Below are 17275 nucleotides of genomic sequence, written 5' to 3'. Positions count from 1 at the left end.
AATATCGGACCCAATTCAGGTAGATTGACGGCCCTGAGAGTGACAATAGTACTGTAGAGTGACAGTAGTACTGTAGAGTGACAACAGTACTGTAGAGTGACAATAGTACTGTAAGTGACGACAGTACTGTAGAGTGACAATAGTACTGTAGGGTGACAATAGTACTGTAGAGTGACAATAGTACTATAGAGTGACAATAGTACTGAAAAGTGACAGTAGTACTGTAGAGTGACAATAGTACTGTAGAGTGACAGTAGTACTGTAGAGTGACAATAGTACTGTAGGGTGACGATAGTACTGTAGGGTGACAATAGTACTGTAGAGTGACAGTAGTACTGTAGAGTGACAATAGTACTGTAGAGTGATAATAGTACTGTAGGGTGACAGTAGTACTGTAGAGTGACAGTAGTACTGTAGAGTGACAGTAGTACTGTAGAGTGACAGTAGTACTGTAGAGTGACAATAGTACTGCAGGGTGACAATAGTACTGTAGAGTGACAGTAGTACTGTAGAGTGACAATAGTACTGCAGGGTGACAATAGTACTGTAGAGTGACAATAGTACTGTAGGGTGACAATAGTACTGTAGAATGACTACTGTAGGGTGACAATGGTACTGTAAGGTGACAATAGTACTGTAGTGACAATAGTACTGGTGTATGATATAGCTGATTTATCTCATTTATATAGAAGTCTTATAATATAACAATTGCAGTTATTGTACTGTAATTAATCATCTGTATGCCATTCAAAGTTCATGTATTATCTGGCTTGGTATAACCAGAAATTACTACAAGTTTTGCTACATGTATATTTGCTGATACACACCTTTGTTAATACTAGATATTTATTTGGCCCTGGCCATTGTGTCTGTGAAGCAGTTCCTGATGCTCTTTGCTCTGATGATCTTTGCATTATGTTACCTTGGTCTGTGATGTGATGATGAGTTTATTTACAGTTTTAATGTTAAATGTGACTTGTATGGGCATTATTGCAAAAGCTGTAAATATGTATCACCATTTAGCATGTACTTTTGCTTGTAGATATTGAACTGCTGTTTTCAACTCTAACAACAGACTTTGTTGGTATGAGAAAAATTTTAGGTGCAAGTTCCTCGCCTAATGGAATTTTTGTTCTCATAGCAACATGGTAAGTTTTCGAACTACAAGTGAAATTTACTTACATAAAAGACAAGAAGATTGATACAGTGAAATCAATCATGATACATGTACTTCATTGCTTAAATTATTTGGTAAACAGTTCAAAATCTTAGAGAACAGGATTATTCAAATTAATTGTGTTTAAATTTTCAGGCCTATGAAAAAATTTGATTTGAAGTTTATGAGGAGAAGTCCTATGCATGTAAGTTAAAACTCTCGGTTTTCATGGGTGCGTATATACATGTAACACCTTTACAGATAATAAAGATAATAATGCATGCCTTTTGCTGATTTGTGTATTATGACGGACTTCAACCTTCGATTTCACCAAAACAGACTTATACCCCTTGCAAGAAAATGGGAAATAATGGGGGGGGGGGATACTGAAATCTGGTTGTCTTAACACATCTGTCTGTAGATTTGATTAGTTTCTAGGTCTTGTGTGATTTCCCAGTCAAGCAAACTTGACAGTTAAAAAAGGAAATTAAATTTCAGGCTCTTAAAAGTTAGGCCAATTCAACTTAATTGATAGATTATCATCCCCACCCGCCCCTCAAAAATTGGCCCGCCCCGAATTTTTTTATTTTGCGAAACTTGCGATTTCCGGAATATTTTCATGTCCGACTCCGGTATTTACACTTCTTGTTTACATTTCCGGTATAGGAACGGGAAAAGCCACGTGAAGAATATAGATCTATATGGTTTTCTTAATTTCTCGCGTTCTTACAGACGTAAATCTTGAAGAAGTTAGGTATATTTCCTCTATATCCTTAAATTAAAGCTTAACCTGGAATTAGTGTATGAAAAATAGCATAGATTGATATCCATCTGCCATTAAATGATGCGGATCTGTTGAAAAAAAATTCGTTTGTCTATAATATTTTTCTCAGAAAATAAAAATTAAAAAATAAAATCCTCCCACCCGCCCCATACTTTTTGCTGACCCTGGATGATAATCTACTAATTAAGTTGAATTGGCCTTATAGTGAACAATTTTTAACATTATAATTTTTCTTTAAAAGTAAGCAGAATGGTCTTCAAAAATGTAATGACCAATTTATTATAATCTGTTGAGTTGTCTAGTACCGTTTATACTCGCCTATAAGTTGGATTTTTGGGAGTCAATTTTTGGTCCAAAACTTATAGGTGCATCCTAAGAAGATTGGTATTTTTCTGGGCGGCGTAATGTAGTGTTTTTTAAACAACTCCGACGATTATCATGGACTACCACACAAATGATTATTGTTCACAAATATCTAGACGTATTGTTTATGTATTTTAAAATTATGTATAAAGTACAAGCATTTACATATTTTTATCTTGTCAAAAATTATTTACATACCGGTAACTAATACTTTCAATTCAACTAATCTATCGTTTATCAGTAAAATTGAATTACGAATCCGATTTAATATTGAAATATTCATATGTATACCGGCTGAAATATATTTCATAAAAGATTGAATATTGTTAACAGATAATTTAGATCATCATTCTTGACTCTTAAAAACTCTATTGTTGATACATTGAATTATACTGGAACCCCACAATAACCATGTGCCACTAAGTAAACACGGTGTCAGGTACTGGTAATTAGGAGGCCATAATTGCGTAGGTAAACAAGGGATCATTGTCCATAATAGATCAAGGGTTGTGTTCAAACCCCAAACAGATATGGCTTGGATATTGAGCACCTTGTAATTATTCTCAAAATATATTTTGAAACATAGGTAAAAAAACAAACAACACTAGAGCATTGACTTGAAATTGTCAACCGATTCTGACAAAAATTTGTACCGACTTATAAGCGGGTCAATGGCAAATTCCTACAAAATAACCTTAAAAAATACAACCGACTTATAGGCGAGTATATACAGTAAGCAGCTGAAACTTCTGATTATTTGTGATCACTGAAACAATTCTTGCCATTGAATGCTGAATGGATGATGCACCAGTATAGAAAATTTCCATTACTGTAGAAAATGAATTTTATTGAGGAGAAATTGTATTGACTTTTGTCAGTTGATGCATATTGATAAGAGCCAAATTGCATCTGTTTACTAAACTAGATGTAGAAAAGATTTGCTATTTTTTGTTTAAAAAATTCAGACAAAGCTTATTTCAATTTTATTTTCTTATTTATAACAGGTATTTACATTACGTCTGAAGTCTGAGGAGGACCAGAGAAAAACTGCAGAAAAGTTGTTACTGGATGAAACCGGTAATCTTTCCTTTCTCATTTAAGGGTTTTGGAGAAACATCTTGTGAAATCAAATATTCTGTTTGTACCAAAAGTTCTGTATGGTGTGTGTTAATATGCTTTTTCATGTCTAGCCCCTTAACTTAGATCTTCTGAGACCTTTGTCAGCTGATGCATCTTGGTTAGGTCACAAAGGTCATTTTGATAAGAGCCAAATTGTATCCTGTCCAGTGAAAGATGCCTTTGCCCCATGGTAGTAGTGATCTAATCCATGTATTTCAAGTTCAGTTGGACATGCAAAAATCGTTTTGATAAGAACCCAAGAACTGCATCTTTCAAGTTTAAGTATAATGTAAAAAGGCTGTGAGCGTGATTTGTCTATCCTTACAACCCCACGCAGTTATGTAATTCAAACCATGTAAAAGAATTCATTTAAATACATCACTGTGATAAAATGAAATATGTTTTGAAATACCTGTGGTTATTTGAACAATTCAAGAGATATATTTACAAATCAATTATTGCACCATAGTTTACATGATTTGGTTTCATGCACTCTCATCTGTTTATAATGAACAAACGTGACGGGCGTGTCATGTGCTGTGGTGGTGCACTTTAATCTTATTGGGGATTGGGAGTGTAAATGAAGGAAGATTAAACCGTGAAGAATATTGCTGATTTACAGACTCATGTCTCCCCACTTCCAATGGGAGACGTTTTTGTACTCTCCGTTTGTCACAAAATCTTGTGAACACTTTTTCTCCTATATGGCTTATCCGATAAACTTGAAACTTTGTACAATACTTCATTGCCATTTGTTGATGTGCTTATTGTTGGGATGTGAGGATCCAATTATTTTCTTAAAAGTTATTATAATAGTGGATCAAAGAGGGGTTGAGGATGTAAATTAGCTTGTGAACTCCTCTTATATGACTTATTTGTTAGACTAGAAACTTCATACAATGCTTCATTGTCAGATCTGCATATTGTTAGGACAGGGTGATCCAAATGTTATCCTTAAAGTTATAGTGGATCCAAGAGGGATGGAAAGTGTAAAATAGCTTGTGAACACTCTCTTATGGGGATTATTGAATCCCTTTGAAATTTTGTACAATACCATATAAGTGGAATTTATAGCGAGACACAAATTTAGCAATTTTTCCATAAAAATGGGTATATATATTTAGCAGGAGCTAATTTTAGTGACTTTATAATTCCGAGAAAGATAAATATTACCTACATGTAACTATTACAGAATGATTTGTAAGTGATAATCAAAATTAGCGATCTCAATGATAATGCCAAAATAAATCCTCGCTAAAAATTCTGGTTATATGGTACTTCATTACCATTTAATGATGTTTACATTGTTCAGACCCAGGGATAATATTTCCTTACAATTTTCAGTGGATCAAAGAGGAGTGTTTGTATCTTTAAAAAGTTTTCCTTTATTCATATACAATGGTATGTTTACTTTCCTACTGGTACTTCAGCATAAAAGTAATTATTTTTGCATCATATACAACGACATTGGTCACATCGATGTTGAATCTTTTCTCCATCTTTTTCCTTAATTTACAAAGTGCAGTTCATAATGTCTGTTCTTGTTTATGTTTTCTCCTATTTCCCATGCTGTACATAAAGGAGAGGGGGTGTGTAATTTGGATCACTTTCAATTTCAGAAGCAGCTGAGAAGACTTTTTTTCAAAAATAAATTATGTGTTCATTTTATTTCAGTGCCTATGGACCACATTCCTGATATTCTTGAGTACTTTCGACAGAGTCTTTGGTCTGGGGTCAACATTATTCCCTCCCTAACCAGTTTTGTGTCGCAGTCACACAAGTGGTTCTCCATGCCTATCAAACTGTTAAGAGTGTTGAGGTAACTATAAAATACAATGTAATTTACTTGTAGTGAATCTGTTTTAAGAATTCAAATATTTATGCATGCAACAAATCAATTTTTAGCCGAGTTGAGAGCAAATTGAACTCGGCTAATGAAAGATGAATGGCGTGTAGATGTCTGTGTATTAGGCTTACTCTTAGAACTTCATACCCTCCACAAAGTTTGGGGGGGGGGGGGGGGATATGCTATTTTTGTTGGAATGGTAAATTGTTAATGCAGAGACAGTAAGAGCTTGTAATTGGACAAAGGTTGCTTCTGTCCAGATTATGTGTTTCACAAACACATCTTGTTGCTCTCTGTAAGGTTCAGGGACTTTTTAGGGTCTGTAGGTGGCCGAAATAGGCTCCATTCCCAATGCTAAAAAGCAGGTATTTCCCCCAAATTTTGCTTTGAAATTCCCAAACAATGAAAACAAATCAAGCAGGGTAGCCAAATTGTTCATAAATCTTCTTCACAGGCCCACAGATTACAAGTTTTGCTTCAAAAGTCTTAAGTAAACCTAATTTTTTGGCCTCTGCTTATTTTAATGAGGTAAGCTTTGACCAAATTGAAAGTCAGAAAGAGCCCAATTATACCTTAAAGCACTCTGAATTGGGGTTTTCCCTATTTCTTTGTATGAAACATTTTTCCCAATTTCAAGCAAATGTTGCTATTTTTCCGGATTGGAAATCAAGACCTTAAAAAAAACCCTGAAGGTTGGCTGGTTGTATATTGTTTAATGTCCCACTTGAGAATCTTTCACTCATGTAGACGTCACCATTGCTGGTGAAGGGGTGCACACAGCCTTTGAGCAGGGAGGAATCTTTATCGTGCCACCTGCTGTGACATGGGCCTTGGATTTTGCGATCTCCTATGAAGGACTATCCCATTTAGTCGCAAGCAAGGGGTACTGAGGACCTGTTCTAATTCAGATCCCTACATAACCTCTTCTGTAAGGAGATGGGGACCCACCGAGTGCAAATTTCCGAAGCGTTAACTGTTGTTTTAGGAAAACAGCTGAAGAATCAATGTTTGTAATATTTGCAAGGTTTTCCAGAGTATGTCTTGCATCTTCAGAAATTAGTTTTCATGTGCTAATTTTAGTGTTTTTATTTGGATCTTAAGGAATATGGTGTAGTCTATAGGAAATAAAATGATTGTGGACCGAATGTCTGCAGGATTGAAAAGTTAGTTTTGCTCACTGTGCAGAGTTGGATAAAAGGTGTACTTGATGTACCTTTGATACATATCATATCTATTACTGAACCAGTTTTATCCTTTTCCTAATTTAAACATTTAAGGACAGATGTTGCTAAATTACTTGATTTAGTTCTAAAAGGAAAGTAAATGACTGGCATAGGTTTTTAATGGAGGAATATCATGTGTTCAGTATGGCTACTGACATGAAATGTTTGAAAAAGATTTAAATCACATGTCTTTACAAGGTTCCATGTGAATAGGTTTCATTTGGAATATAATTTTGTAGGTATTTCATCATGACAATACAACTGCACATCCCAGAAACTACAGATGAAGGAATTAAGGAGGCTGCACTGGCCAAGGGAACTGTGTCTCAGCTGTCCAATGTCATTTTGTTGAAGCATGTAGAGAAGGTGTTTTGTGGTGTGCTAAGATCGCAACAGAAGCAGTTCACTGAAACAGGTGAGAAGAAGCTGGCTAACATACTACTACAGGAGATGAGATATACATGTATGCAACTTTTTATGCCCCAGAGAGACCAAAGATTGGGGGGGGGGGGGGGGGGGGGGGGGGGTATTAATGGTCCTCTCCTGTTATTGCCAAAGGGGATTAGTATCTTGTCTTTCTGTCACAGCTTGGTTTTCTGAACTTTTTGCACAATGCTTTGGTTTAAGTTGTTGTATTTTGTTTTTGTAAATTAATGTGTATTTGCAGAAAAGGAGTTACAATTAGACTGATTTTTATACGCCCGTCTTAAGACGGGACGTATTATGGTATGGCGTTCATGTCCGTCCGTCTGTTAGCTTTTTCGTGTCCGACCCGACTACAAGGCCTAGAATCATCAAACTTTGTCTGTAGATACATCTTGGGTAGAAGGTGTGTCGCACATTAAAACCAGGTCACTGTGACTTTTCATTAAGGGCTGTTCCAGAAATGATCAAATGGAGGGGTCGGGCGGCAAATGATATTTTTTTGTGTGGGTGGTCGTATTTTTTCATATTTTATTTGGTCCGTGGTTGGACTGTTCAAAAAATATTTATTATGGGTAGTAGGTAATTTCTATTGTTTTATTTTGTGCCACGTGGGTGTTGAGTTTTCAGAATATTTTTATTGTCGCTCTTGTCGTGTTGGTTACAAAGGAAAATTGAAAACGTGCTTTCGAAATGCTGCTTTCGAAATCGGAAGTAATATAGAACTATTCGAGTTGTCGCTCTTTGCAGCGCATAACTTTCCATTACGGCACTCTTCAAATTAGAGGCGCGTTTAGTAGGGTCCCTTTGGACGTGATGGCGGTGAACTCTGTTCTGTAGATTATTACAGTTTACAGTGCATTGATTTTGGGAATATTTTGAAACCAATAGGTATTCCGTTTTCTAATAAAAATAGGCAAACCTCAGTTGATTTATACGAGGGTACCGATGCGTTATATTAATCAGTCAGTGTGATGGTGATATAGTGGCCTCCGGGCGCGGGCTCCATTAGAAGACGAACGATTTGTGGAAAAACATATCCATACCCATTTCATGATAATAGCATCGTTTGGACTCCCAATCTTTCCAACATTCCCGCCATAGATGCCTTTGATTGTTGATGTGACATCGTTTCTTCAGAACTACTGTGATACAATGTCGCACAGGCATTACCGCGTCATTGACTAGAATGTTTGTCCCGAAAACCTCGCGAGATTTGTACCGTTTTCATTTTTAAAAATATTTTTGTGGTGGGTCTGGTTAGTTTTTTTTTTAATTAGATGGGTCATTGTAAAATGAGTTTATCAATTTGATGGGTCATGGGGTAATTTTTTATTTTTTTTTATGGGTGCTTGGTATATACAAAAGGTGCCTCCCGACCCCCCCATGTATTTATTTCTGGAATAGCCCTAAGAAGATATGGCCATATATGGCAAAAACTTGTCCGTCTGTTAGCTTTTTCGTGTCCGACCCGTAACTTAAATACTACAAGGCCTAGAATCATCAAACTTTGTGTGTAGATACATCTTGGGTAGAAGGTGTGTCGCACATTAAAACCAGGTCACTGTGACTTTTCATTAAGAAGATATGGCCATATATGGCTAAAACTTGTCCGGCTCATAACTTGAAAACTATTAGACCTAGAATCACCAAAATTGGTCAACTAATGCATCTTAGGTAGAAGGTGTGTCACATCCTACTTTAAGGTCACTGTGACATTTAATTAAGGTGATATAAAAAAAAAATTAATGGGTACAATCTATACTGTTAACAATATGTGACGGGCGTATCATGTGCCGTGGCGGTGCACTTTATTTTAGATGGCTTGTGTAACTTTGTATTGAATATAGTTTAATTTTATGGACTTTTCTCCACAATGCTTTAACTTTGGAAACTGAAGAGAAAAAAATCCTTTTGTATCAAGATGTCATCAGGTGTAGGTGAAGTCTCACAAATTTAGACCTATTCCTGGCACTCCAGGCTATAGCAATAAGGGTTCTCTACTGTGCTAATGCCTTCTGTAACACAGAATCTTGGGCTTTTTATGTTCTCTTTCAAAAGATGTGTAACTTTCTCTTTTAACTGCTGATTGTTTGGCAAAGGAGCTGTCACTACCTAGTTTTGCATCTTATGTTTGTTGTGACCAAGGTACGAGTAGGGAGTATTTTATAACAGGGTAGCATGTTAAGAGTTACATGTAAGACTGACCACAGAATTTGTTATACGAATATTGATTTACAAAGAGAGAAAAATCATGTCTGAAAGTATCAATCATCAACATTATATTGTTCGGAAAAATAAAGGGGGTAGGGTGGTTATGCAATCCAGTGGTTGGGTCATCCTATGGTCAATTTAATGTGTTTGTAATTAGTTTTATTAACTAATAACAATTTCTATCCTTTATGTAGTGTATATGATATTGTTTCAGAGGTAAAAGTTTTGAGTACAATACTGAATTGGCTGGATGGAAAAGAAGAAAAGCTTGCCAATGACAAAGTGGAAGAAGTAAATCAATTGATAACAAAGAAGGAGTTCGAGGACTGCTGTATCTGTCACTCCGGTATCCTTATTAGTCTAGAAGTTACTAATGGAGGTCCATCAGATTGTAGTTTGACATCATTTGATCGTTTTTCGAAAATTTCATTTTTATTTAAAATTCCTAATCCTTTTTTTTTTCAGGCACATATATATATTTATTTTTTCTGGAGTTTTATTCTGGCGATATTCTTTTTTTAAATTGTTAATGTATATGTCATCCAGACAAAATATGGCTTGTTTTTTACTTAACTAGTGTTAGTTTTGAAAGAAGAAGAAATGACATTAGTTTGTCCTAATGGGCATGTATTTGGTAAGTATTGTGTGAGAAATGCAAACCTAGATACTTATAAAGGATATAATATAATGATTCTACAGGATACACAAAAATGCAACATAAACTTTATTGTAATGTTTTGTCCTGTACAGGGATGTGCTGTTTGACTTTCCTGCCTTGTTCAGCAGCGTATAGGACTTGTGTTAGTTGCAACACTCTGGCATCTTCTTCTGAAAAACTTAAAGGTATGATATTGATATAAACTGGATTCTGGGTTCTTTTTAGTCTTGTCCTTTCTAGTCCAAAATTATAATTCCTAAAAACACCTGTATAAGAGATGGAGTTTTTATACGCCCATGATGAATGGGTTGTATTAATGCAGTTTTTATACGTCCGTGATGGATGGGTCGAATTAATGTAGTTTTTATACGCCCATGATAGTTGGGTCGTATTATGGTATAGTGCAGTCTGTTGACACCTTGTGGATTAGATCAGTACTTATAAGGCTAGGATTATCTAACTTGGTACACATGTTCTCCGTGATTAGAGGACAAAAGCCTGTTGCAGTGAAGGTGTAATGTTACAGACACAAAACAAGATAGAAATAAGCACTAAGAAGGCTAGAGTAATCAAACCTGATATACATATTATCGCAATTCACCTTTGAATTAGAACGCTTTGGTCGATATAGTATTGCATTTTGTGACGACACAATTGAATCTGTTTGTAATACAATTGCGAAATGCAACAGAAACTCTCATTGGTCCATATGTATAAGTCCGCCCAAATTCCCTTTTACGGAAGTAGTCAGCATTTGAAAACGTGACGGCCAGATGCTAGATGAAAAAAAACTTTCAAGGAAGAAAGAGAAAAAGTTGTATTCTTGTGTTGTTGTCTCATAAATTTAATATAAAACAATTCCTAACATATTTTCTACTATACTTGTGTCCAAACATACCTTCAAATATTTTTTAAAGCCCCATACGACCCAAAAACTCGATCACAGCTTTTGATGATTTCGTTCGTAGACGTAGCCATGTTAGGTAGCCAGTCAATTCGAATCGCGGTTCATTTCCATATTGGTACAATAGCGTCTAGCTGTGTACTAATTCCCCACAAATATTTTAGCTAAATTGTTTAAATAATATACCACCCAGTCCTATTAAATGATAATTATTCAAAAAGCTAAACTCACGGCAGTGCGGCTTTCATTAGTCATGAGCTTATGTAGCATTTTCGTTCATCTAGAGCTTATTTTACCTAATTACAAAAACTGGTACAAAAATGTTTTAATTTCTATTAATTATTCGTGTTGATAATAAATGAAACCGATTTTATGAATAGATACCAATAGCAAGAGTTCGAATTGACCGGCTACCTAACATGGCTACGTTAAGATTTTTTTATATTGAGTTTATGAGACAGCAACACAAGAATACACCGATTTCAGGCCTCAACTGTCCGCAGCTTTTTGTGACCCGTAAATCGAAGGTTTTTATAAGAGGTGGATCTTTTCAGAGAGCTATGTACAGTTCTCCAGCTACACTGAATCCGCTCGAGAAAGTGGGCGGGCTGTAATCGGCCAATGAAAACTCTTGTTGTATTATATCAAACATGTCATTCAAATTGTTCAATCGTCTCATTCAATTGTGTCGTCACACAACGCAATACTATATCGGGTAAAGCGTTCTAATTCAAAGGTGAATTGCAATAAAACATCTTAGTTAGATGTGCATTTATCTGTCGTCACTGTGAGAGGTAGTATTAGGGTATGAAGTAAGACTTGTATCACTTAAGATCCGGTCCATTTCCTCTGCTCATTTATAGCAAAAGTAAAACCATATATTTATTCATGGGGGAGGGAATTGCATTGCAACAAAGAAACAAAACTAACCCAGAACAAGATGATAAGACCAGATTTCATTGATGGTAGCAATGTAGAAGAGCAAATAATGACAATAGAGAAGGAGGAACTGAGAATGATAAAGAAATTTAAAGGCCGGCAATTGGGTATAAAAGCAGCCAATCGGTGAAAATGGTGGAATATATGAATTTTCTGGTCACATTCGGATTGCAGCACTTATTTTGCAAAAATAAAGATTAAGCTGTTGTACTGAAATTTTAAAATGGGTATGCTTGTTCCCCTCATAACTGCATATATTGGCCATATCTATTTTAGATATACATTATCTTGAAGTTTTAATTTTGGCCTTGAAAATCTGAAGCAGGGCTAAATTTGTATTTCAAACTAGAGATTGACAGTTTGTGGGTGTGATTATCTTTTGTTATTGTTTACACCGGATGTTGACTCACATATTGCACGGGCATGCTTGTCTAGTTCTAGATAAGGGGGATTGTACAAAAGGAAACATGTAATCAAATCACTGTATAACGTGGAAACAAAAGTACTTACTCATATATCATTGGTAAATCCAGATTTTATTTTTTAATTATATATAATCACATTCCTTTAAAAAATTGGTTAACTTTATAAAAATAACTCATTAGGACTGTTCAGTCTGATCGCTGTTTCAGAGTTTTGCAGGATTGCTGGTACCTTTTCTCGAATAATGTCCATCATGATGTTTGTCTGATTAAGCAACAATCTCCTAGGCCAGTTGTGTAACTCCCATTGTCTCTCACCAATAATGACCAATTGATTAACCATCACTCTAAATTTACTCTCAATCTGGACTCTTACGTGTGAACATTACAATGTCAAAAGAGACAATCACAGAAAGAAGGTCTCCAAATATAATGGACAAAGTGTTTCTTAATAATCCTTCAATGCACATGTCCTCCATTGCACAACTACAATACCCCCCACCCCAAATTCTTATCATAATTGAAAGGCACCAAGAGGAAAATCATAAGTATTAGTATATCATACCAATATTTGTGTATATTATCAAAATACTACATGTTTTAAAAGACATGGATAAAACAATGATGAATTCATTTTGTAGTTCCTAGGGTGAAGTTTTGTTAAAGTAAAAACATATCCTTTCAGTGCCTCACAGATTGAACAGAGTGGTAGAAAAATGCGGGAAAACTTTAGTTTATTTTGATAAATCATGCCAGTCTCCCTGTTCAAAATATCGTCTGCTACAGAACAAGTGTAGAGTCAAGCATCAGACTGCTGCTTATTCTGATAACACTGCTAAGCCCTGCCCTCTTGCCATATATGCTTAATTGCTGTAGGGGTGTAAATTTTTCTAGGTTACTCTCGGCTTTTAAATACTCATCAATCCGAGTTTTGATACTGTTACATTCACAGAGTGTGATCCGACTTTCCGGATCACCATACTGTGGTGATCTGATTCCAGATTGTGTCTTTCTGAAACTGATGACATCTGAGTGCATCAACGCAACGTTTTTGGAAAATGATTAACTATGTCACGGACAAAACACAACAAATGGATTTCACTGTATGTTTGTCATTCCTAATTAGGAATGAAATATGCATTTAAAAATATGTAAGGGGTATAAAATAAATTCATTACTACAGTAACTTTGTGAAAAAAGTTGGATCATCAGATCAAACTTGACACTTCACATCTCATTTGATCTCATGATCCACACCTGTCAAATCGACATAATCCAACTCCTTGAATCAAGATACTGTAGAATAATATATGTAGATCATATAATTAATGAAGTACAAGCAAGTGAAAAAGACTGAATTTTGAATATTTTCAACACTGCACACACAGCATGTGTAATACACAAAAAACCTTTGAATATCACAGAAGAGTTCAGCAAAGGGAAATGACTCTAATGCAACTCAGAAATTGTAAATTATTACTGTTCTGATAGATACAAACAAGTATTTATAGTGTTTTTGCATTTTCAAGCAATTCTATTTCAGACATTTCCTGGTTGCCCAAGGATGAATGCTCGTTATGTGGTGGAATACTACTATGAAGAAAAGAGAAACTTGCAGCGCAGAGAAAGCTCAAAGCTAACTCTTCTTAAGCAAAAACTTGAGAATACTGGAACAGATTCAGTTTAAAGTCAAGAAGAAAGTCCACTGCAGGGCTCATTAGAGTGATGAAAAGCTTGCCTTGTGTGTTTACAAGTAAGGCAGTGCATGTTAGCAATAGTGAGTTGGACTTGTGTCTGAAAATTTAGATCCAATGGAGGGTTTTTCCCCCAGCCAGAACAAACAAAAGATTTTGGCTATAATAGACAATTACAGCATACACGTCATTCCAAGATGGAAGGGTGTTTTTGAATAGATGTATTTTCATTATATAGCATCTTTAATTTGAAAGTTGAGTTTGAATTGGAATGACGTATTGTAGTGTTAATAGCAGCTTTGAATGAATAGAAAAATCCAAAGGCTGGAATAATATACACCTTCCTGATGCAATGTGTATCGTGATACATTGATGGTAATAACAATTATTTTTGTTTCTCTCTACTTTATGTGAAAAGATTTAACTTGAGACTTACTGATCATTTTCTTTATCAGTTTATCGCTTTACTTGTTAACACTAGCCCATCATTCTTTTTACTTTCTGTATTGTTAAAGCTGTAATGCTTCCTAATGGCAGATCAGTAAGCAGCAAAGGTAGTTTTATTGTCTCCTCCATTTTGATTACAAAGTGAAACAATGTCTGCCAATATCAATGATAGATCAATGTTAATCACTGCTGTGTACTAAAGCAATGGGTCAGAGTATATCATACACTGAATTGAGCCTAAAATTCGGCTGTACATGGTTATTTTAATTTTGTTCTGTACTTGTATCTTGATATCCTCTTAGTCAATGCCAGCATTTTTGTGTACTATCACAAGTAATAAAGGATGGATTCTTCTCATATTCATTACTATACTGCTACAACTATAGAATGTATACATTCTTATGACACATAGAAAGTGAGTGTTGCAGTTCTTGTTTTTGTGTCAAAGTCACACTTTACAAATCAAGAAACCCAAAACATTCCATTTACAGCAGACATAAATTGTATATATATACTTCTGATTCATTACAAGATTTATCATAATTTGTTGCATAAGCGTTATGATGAACATATTTCTGCCTGCTTGCATAACAGAATTAATCAACTTATTCCTGGCACTAGTCTACTAAGATATTTTTTTTAAAATCTTATAACACTGGTGTAAAAAGATACATAATGACATATTAAAATATGTAATGAAATCAGATCATATAAGGAAAAGAAAATTATTTTCATTAGGAAATGATTAAGAATAGGACATTTAAGATTCATTTGAATGATGAAAGGAATCCATCCTTATTAGTAGTTAGTTCTTCTCTGAACAGTAGATCATTTCTAAAATCCCAAAACACCAGTTTTTGGAGAACCACACTTGCCATTCACTCCCATTAACAAAATTTGAATGAAAAAAATATTAACATTTATTGAAATCTTGCAATCTGTGTTAGGAAAACACCTGGTTGGGAAAAGAAATCATTGTATTCCTGAGTCCTATTCAAATATTGGAGCTCCCCTGAATCCTGAATTTCTAAGGTGTCATGCTACGATACGTGTTCTTCAAATTGCAGTAAACACCAGCACAGATAAATTACAATTTTTTAAAAGGTATATAGCCAACTTCCATCTCCTCGAGAGGGAATACTTTTTTAACGCGATGCCTTGCCATTAAGCCAGGGCCAGCATTTCCCATGCAGTGGAAATTCCTACTTTCGATAACCTTCTGGATAACCTTCTCGATATCTGAAGAGTTTGAAAAAATTAAACATAAATTTTCGGTAAACTTAATTCAAATGCATGCATGTACATAGTTTCACTGGTTGGGGAAAAAATGGTGTGAAAATAGAAAAATGATACCTAAATTGATTTTCTTTTGCTAAATTATAAGTTGAGTTTTCAATTGCTGAATGCATATGTAGTGTATCATGTTAGTTGTCTTGTACTAAATTTTGTATTAACCACCATCCAGTTAGTTTATACGTTCCAACACAAGTGCTGTGTGAACTACAGTGAAAAATGTTTAAAATGAATGAGGTACAGAAATGAGTTTTAGCATTGTCTATGCTTTCTGCTCGGGATGATTCCTGGGGGAGGAAATAAATAATTGAAATTTTATTTTATAAACAAAAGCAAATCTAACAATGTAGACAAAGTTTCAGTATGACATACATTATCGATCTCTTTTCACTCTGGTATACAAGGGAGAAAATAAAGTTCGTCTTGCACTGGACTTTTTATTATAGAAGGAATATGCCTCTTCTGTCATGGGCGATGTGCGTGGTGATGTAGGAGAATCTTTTGTGCTCTTGATGACTTTGCTGAAGTGGTTGAATATATTATCTGGAGATTCATTAAATCTGTATACTGGTAGTATCAATAGGAACTCTTTTTTCTGAAATGAAAATATTACAGTATATACTGTAAGTATGCTTTCTAGCTGCCATGGAATGAAGACCACTTTGCCTGAATAAATCTCCTAGTAGAAATTCTGATTGCATACAATACGGGAAACCTTTTTAAGTCCAACATTGCAAATATTGATTGAATCATACAATTAATCATTTGATAAGCAAATCCACAAACTTGTCTTGGTGAAAATATATCTTCGATGTTTCCAACTTGTTCCAGATTACATACTTCTTTATTTTTTTCCCAGGGTTATTTTTTTTGAAATTGATTACTCACATGTATTCAGTATGGAAGAAAAGGTGGACAAATAGATATTACTGTATACTTGTAGTATTTGTTTCAGACACCAATGATTTGATCAAATCCTTAGAAAATAATTTCAAGAACAAATTTAGTTCATTCTTCTCACTTGAGAATTTAAAAGTTGCCCCAACACTCTCTGTAAATGGTTTGTTGTAGCAGGGATTAAACTTAACCAAAAAATCTTGGAAACAATCAAATATCTGTGTGTAAATCGCTGTATTAAAACGTTTAAATCCTCTGATTTCGTAATTGAACTCAAAGTGGAAAAACGTATTTAAATCAAACCGGCAGTAAACGGAAAATATCGATCGCCAACCTAGGCAATTAAAGTACAAATTCTGCTCTCCCAGTCGAAAGGCCACTGGGCGAGCGTTGATTTTAATCCCTGTTGTAGGGCTTTCGCAGGAACCTCCCTCATGTTTCTTCTTCGTCACTTTCTGAGTCAGTTGTTACGAATGAAATATCCCAAGATGACACTAGAGATATTGCTATATCACTTCAGATAGCTGGATCGTACACAGAACCAATGTCTGACATGTTAAAACGAGTCTTCGTCGCTTAAAATGTCCGCCATTTTGCACGCAATCAAATGGAAATACCCCAGCTAAAAACATATTGAAAGACAAGAAACCCCAGTTAAAAATAGATATTGTGAGACCATGGGATTTAAATATTATTTGTCTTACAGTATTTCATTGGTTAATTTCGTATGAAGTCAAAAATACTGACCAATCACCGTTTGTGTAAAAAAGGGGGAAAAGTCGCATATAAAAATACAAACATGATGGACTACAGCGCATATGTGCTGTATCGGGAATGCAGTGCAAGCTACAAGAGATGCTTATCAGCGTCTGCGGGGATGTTAGCAATAAAAA

At 35.1% G+C, this 17275-nt stretch overlaps 1 protein-coding gene across 1 annotated transcript in view; it reads left to right on the top strand.

Moving 5' to 3' along the window:
• The window catches only part of LOC125679140 (uncharacterized), a 33599-nt gene extending 17686 nt beyond the window's left edge, over positions 1–15913 (top strand). Inside the window, exons 11-19 of the mRNA XM_048918112.2 lie at positions 1043–1148; positions 1313–1361; positions 3308–3380; positions 5097–5241; positions 6731–6906; positions 9343–9474; positions 9712–9762; positions 9879–9971; positions 13595–15913. Coding sequence (XP_048774069.2) covers positions 1043–1148; positions 1313–1361; positions 3308–3380; positions 5097–5241; positions 6731–6906; positions 9343–9474; positions 9712–9762; positions 9879–9971; positions 13595–13650 — 881 coding nt within the window. The 3' untranslated portion in view covers positions 13651–15913. The remainder of the gene's footprint in view (positions 1–1042; positions 1149–1312; positions 1362–3307; positions 3381–5096; positions 5242–6730; positions 6907–9342; positions 9475–9711; positions 9763–9878; positions 9972–13594) is intronic.
• Positions 15914–17275: the final 1362 nt, after the last annotated feature.

This window comes from Ostrea edulis, chromosome 2 (genome assembly GCF_947568905.1).
Source record: "Ostrea edulis chromosome 2, xbOstEdul1.1, whole genome shotgun sequence".
Classification (NCBI taxonomy): Eukaryota; Metazoa; Mollusca; class Bivalvia; order Ostreida; family Ostreidae; genus Ostrea; species Ostrea edulis.
Note: the sequence above shows the minus strand (reverse complement) of the source record. Positions and strands in the feature narration are given on the sequence as shown.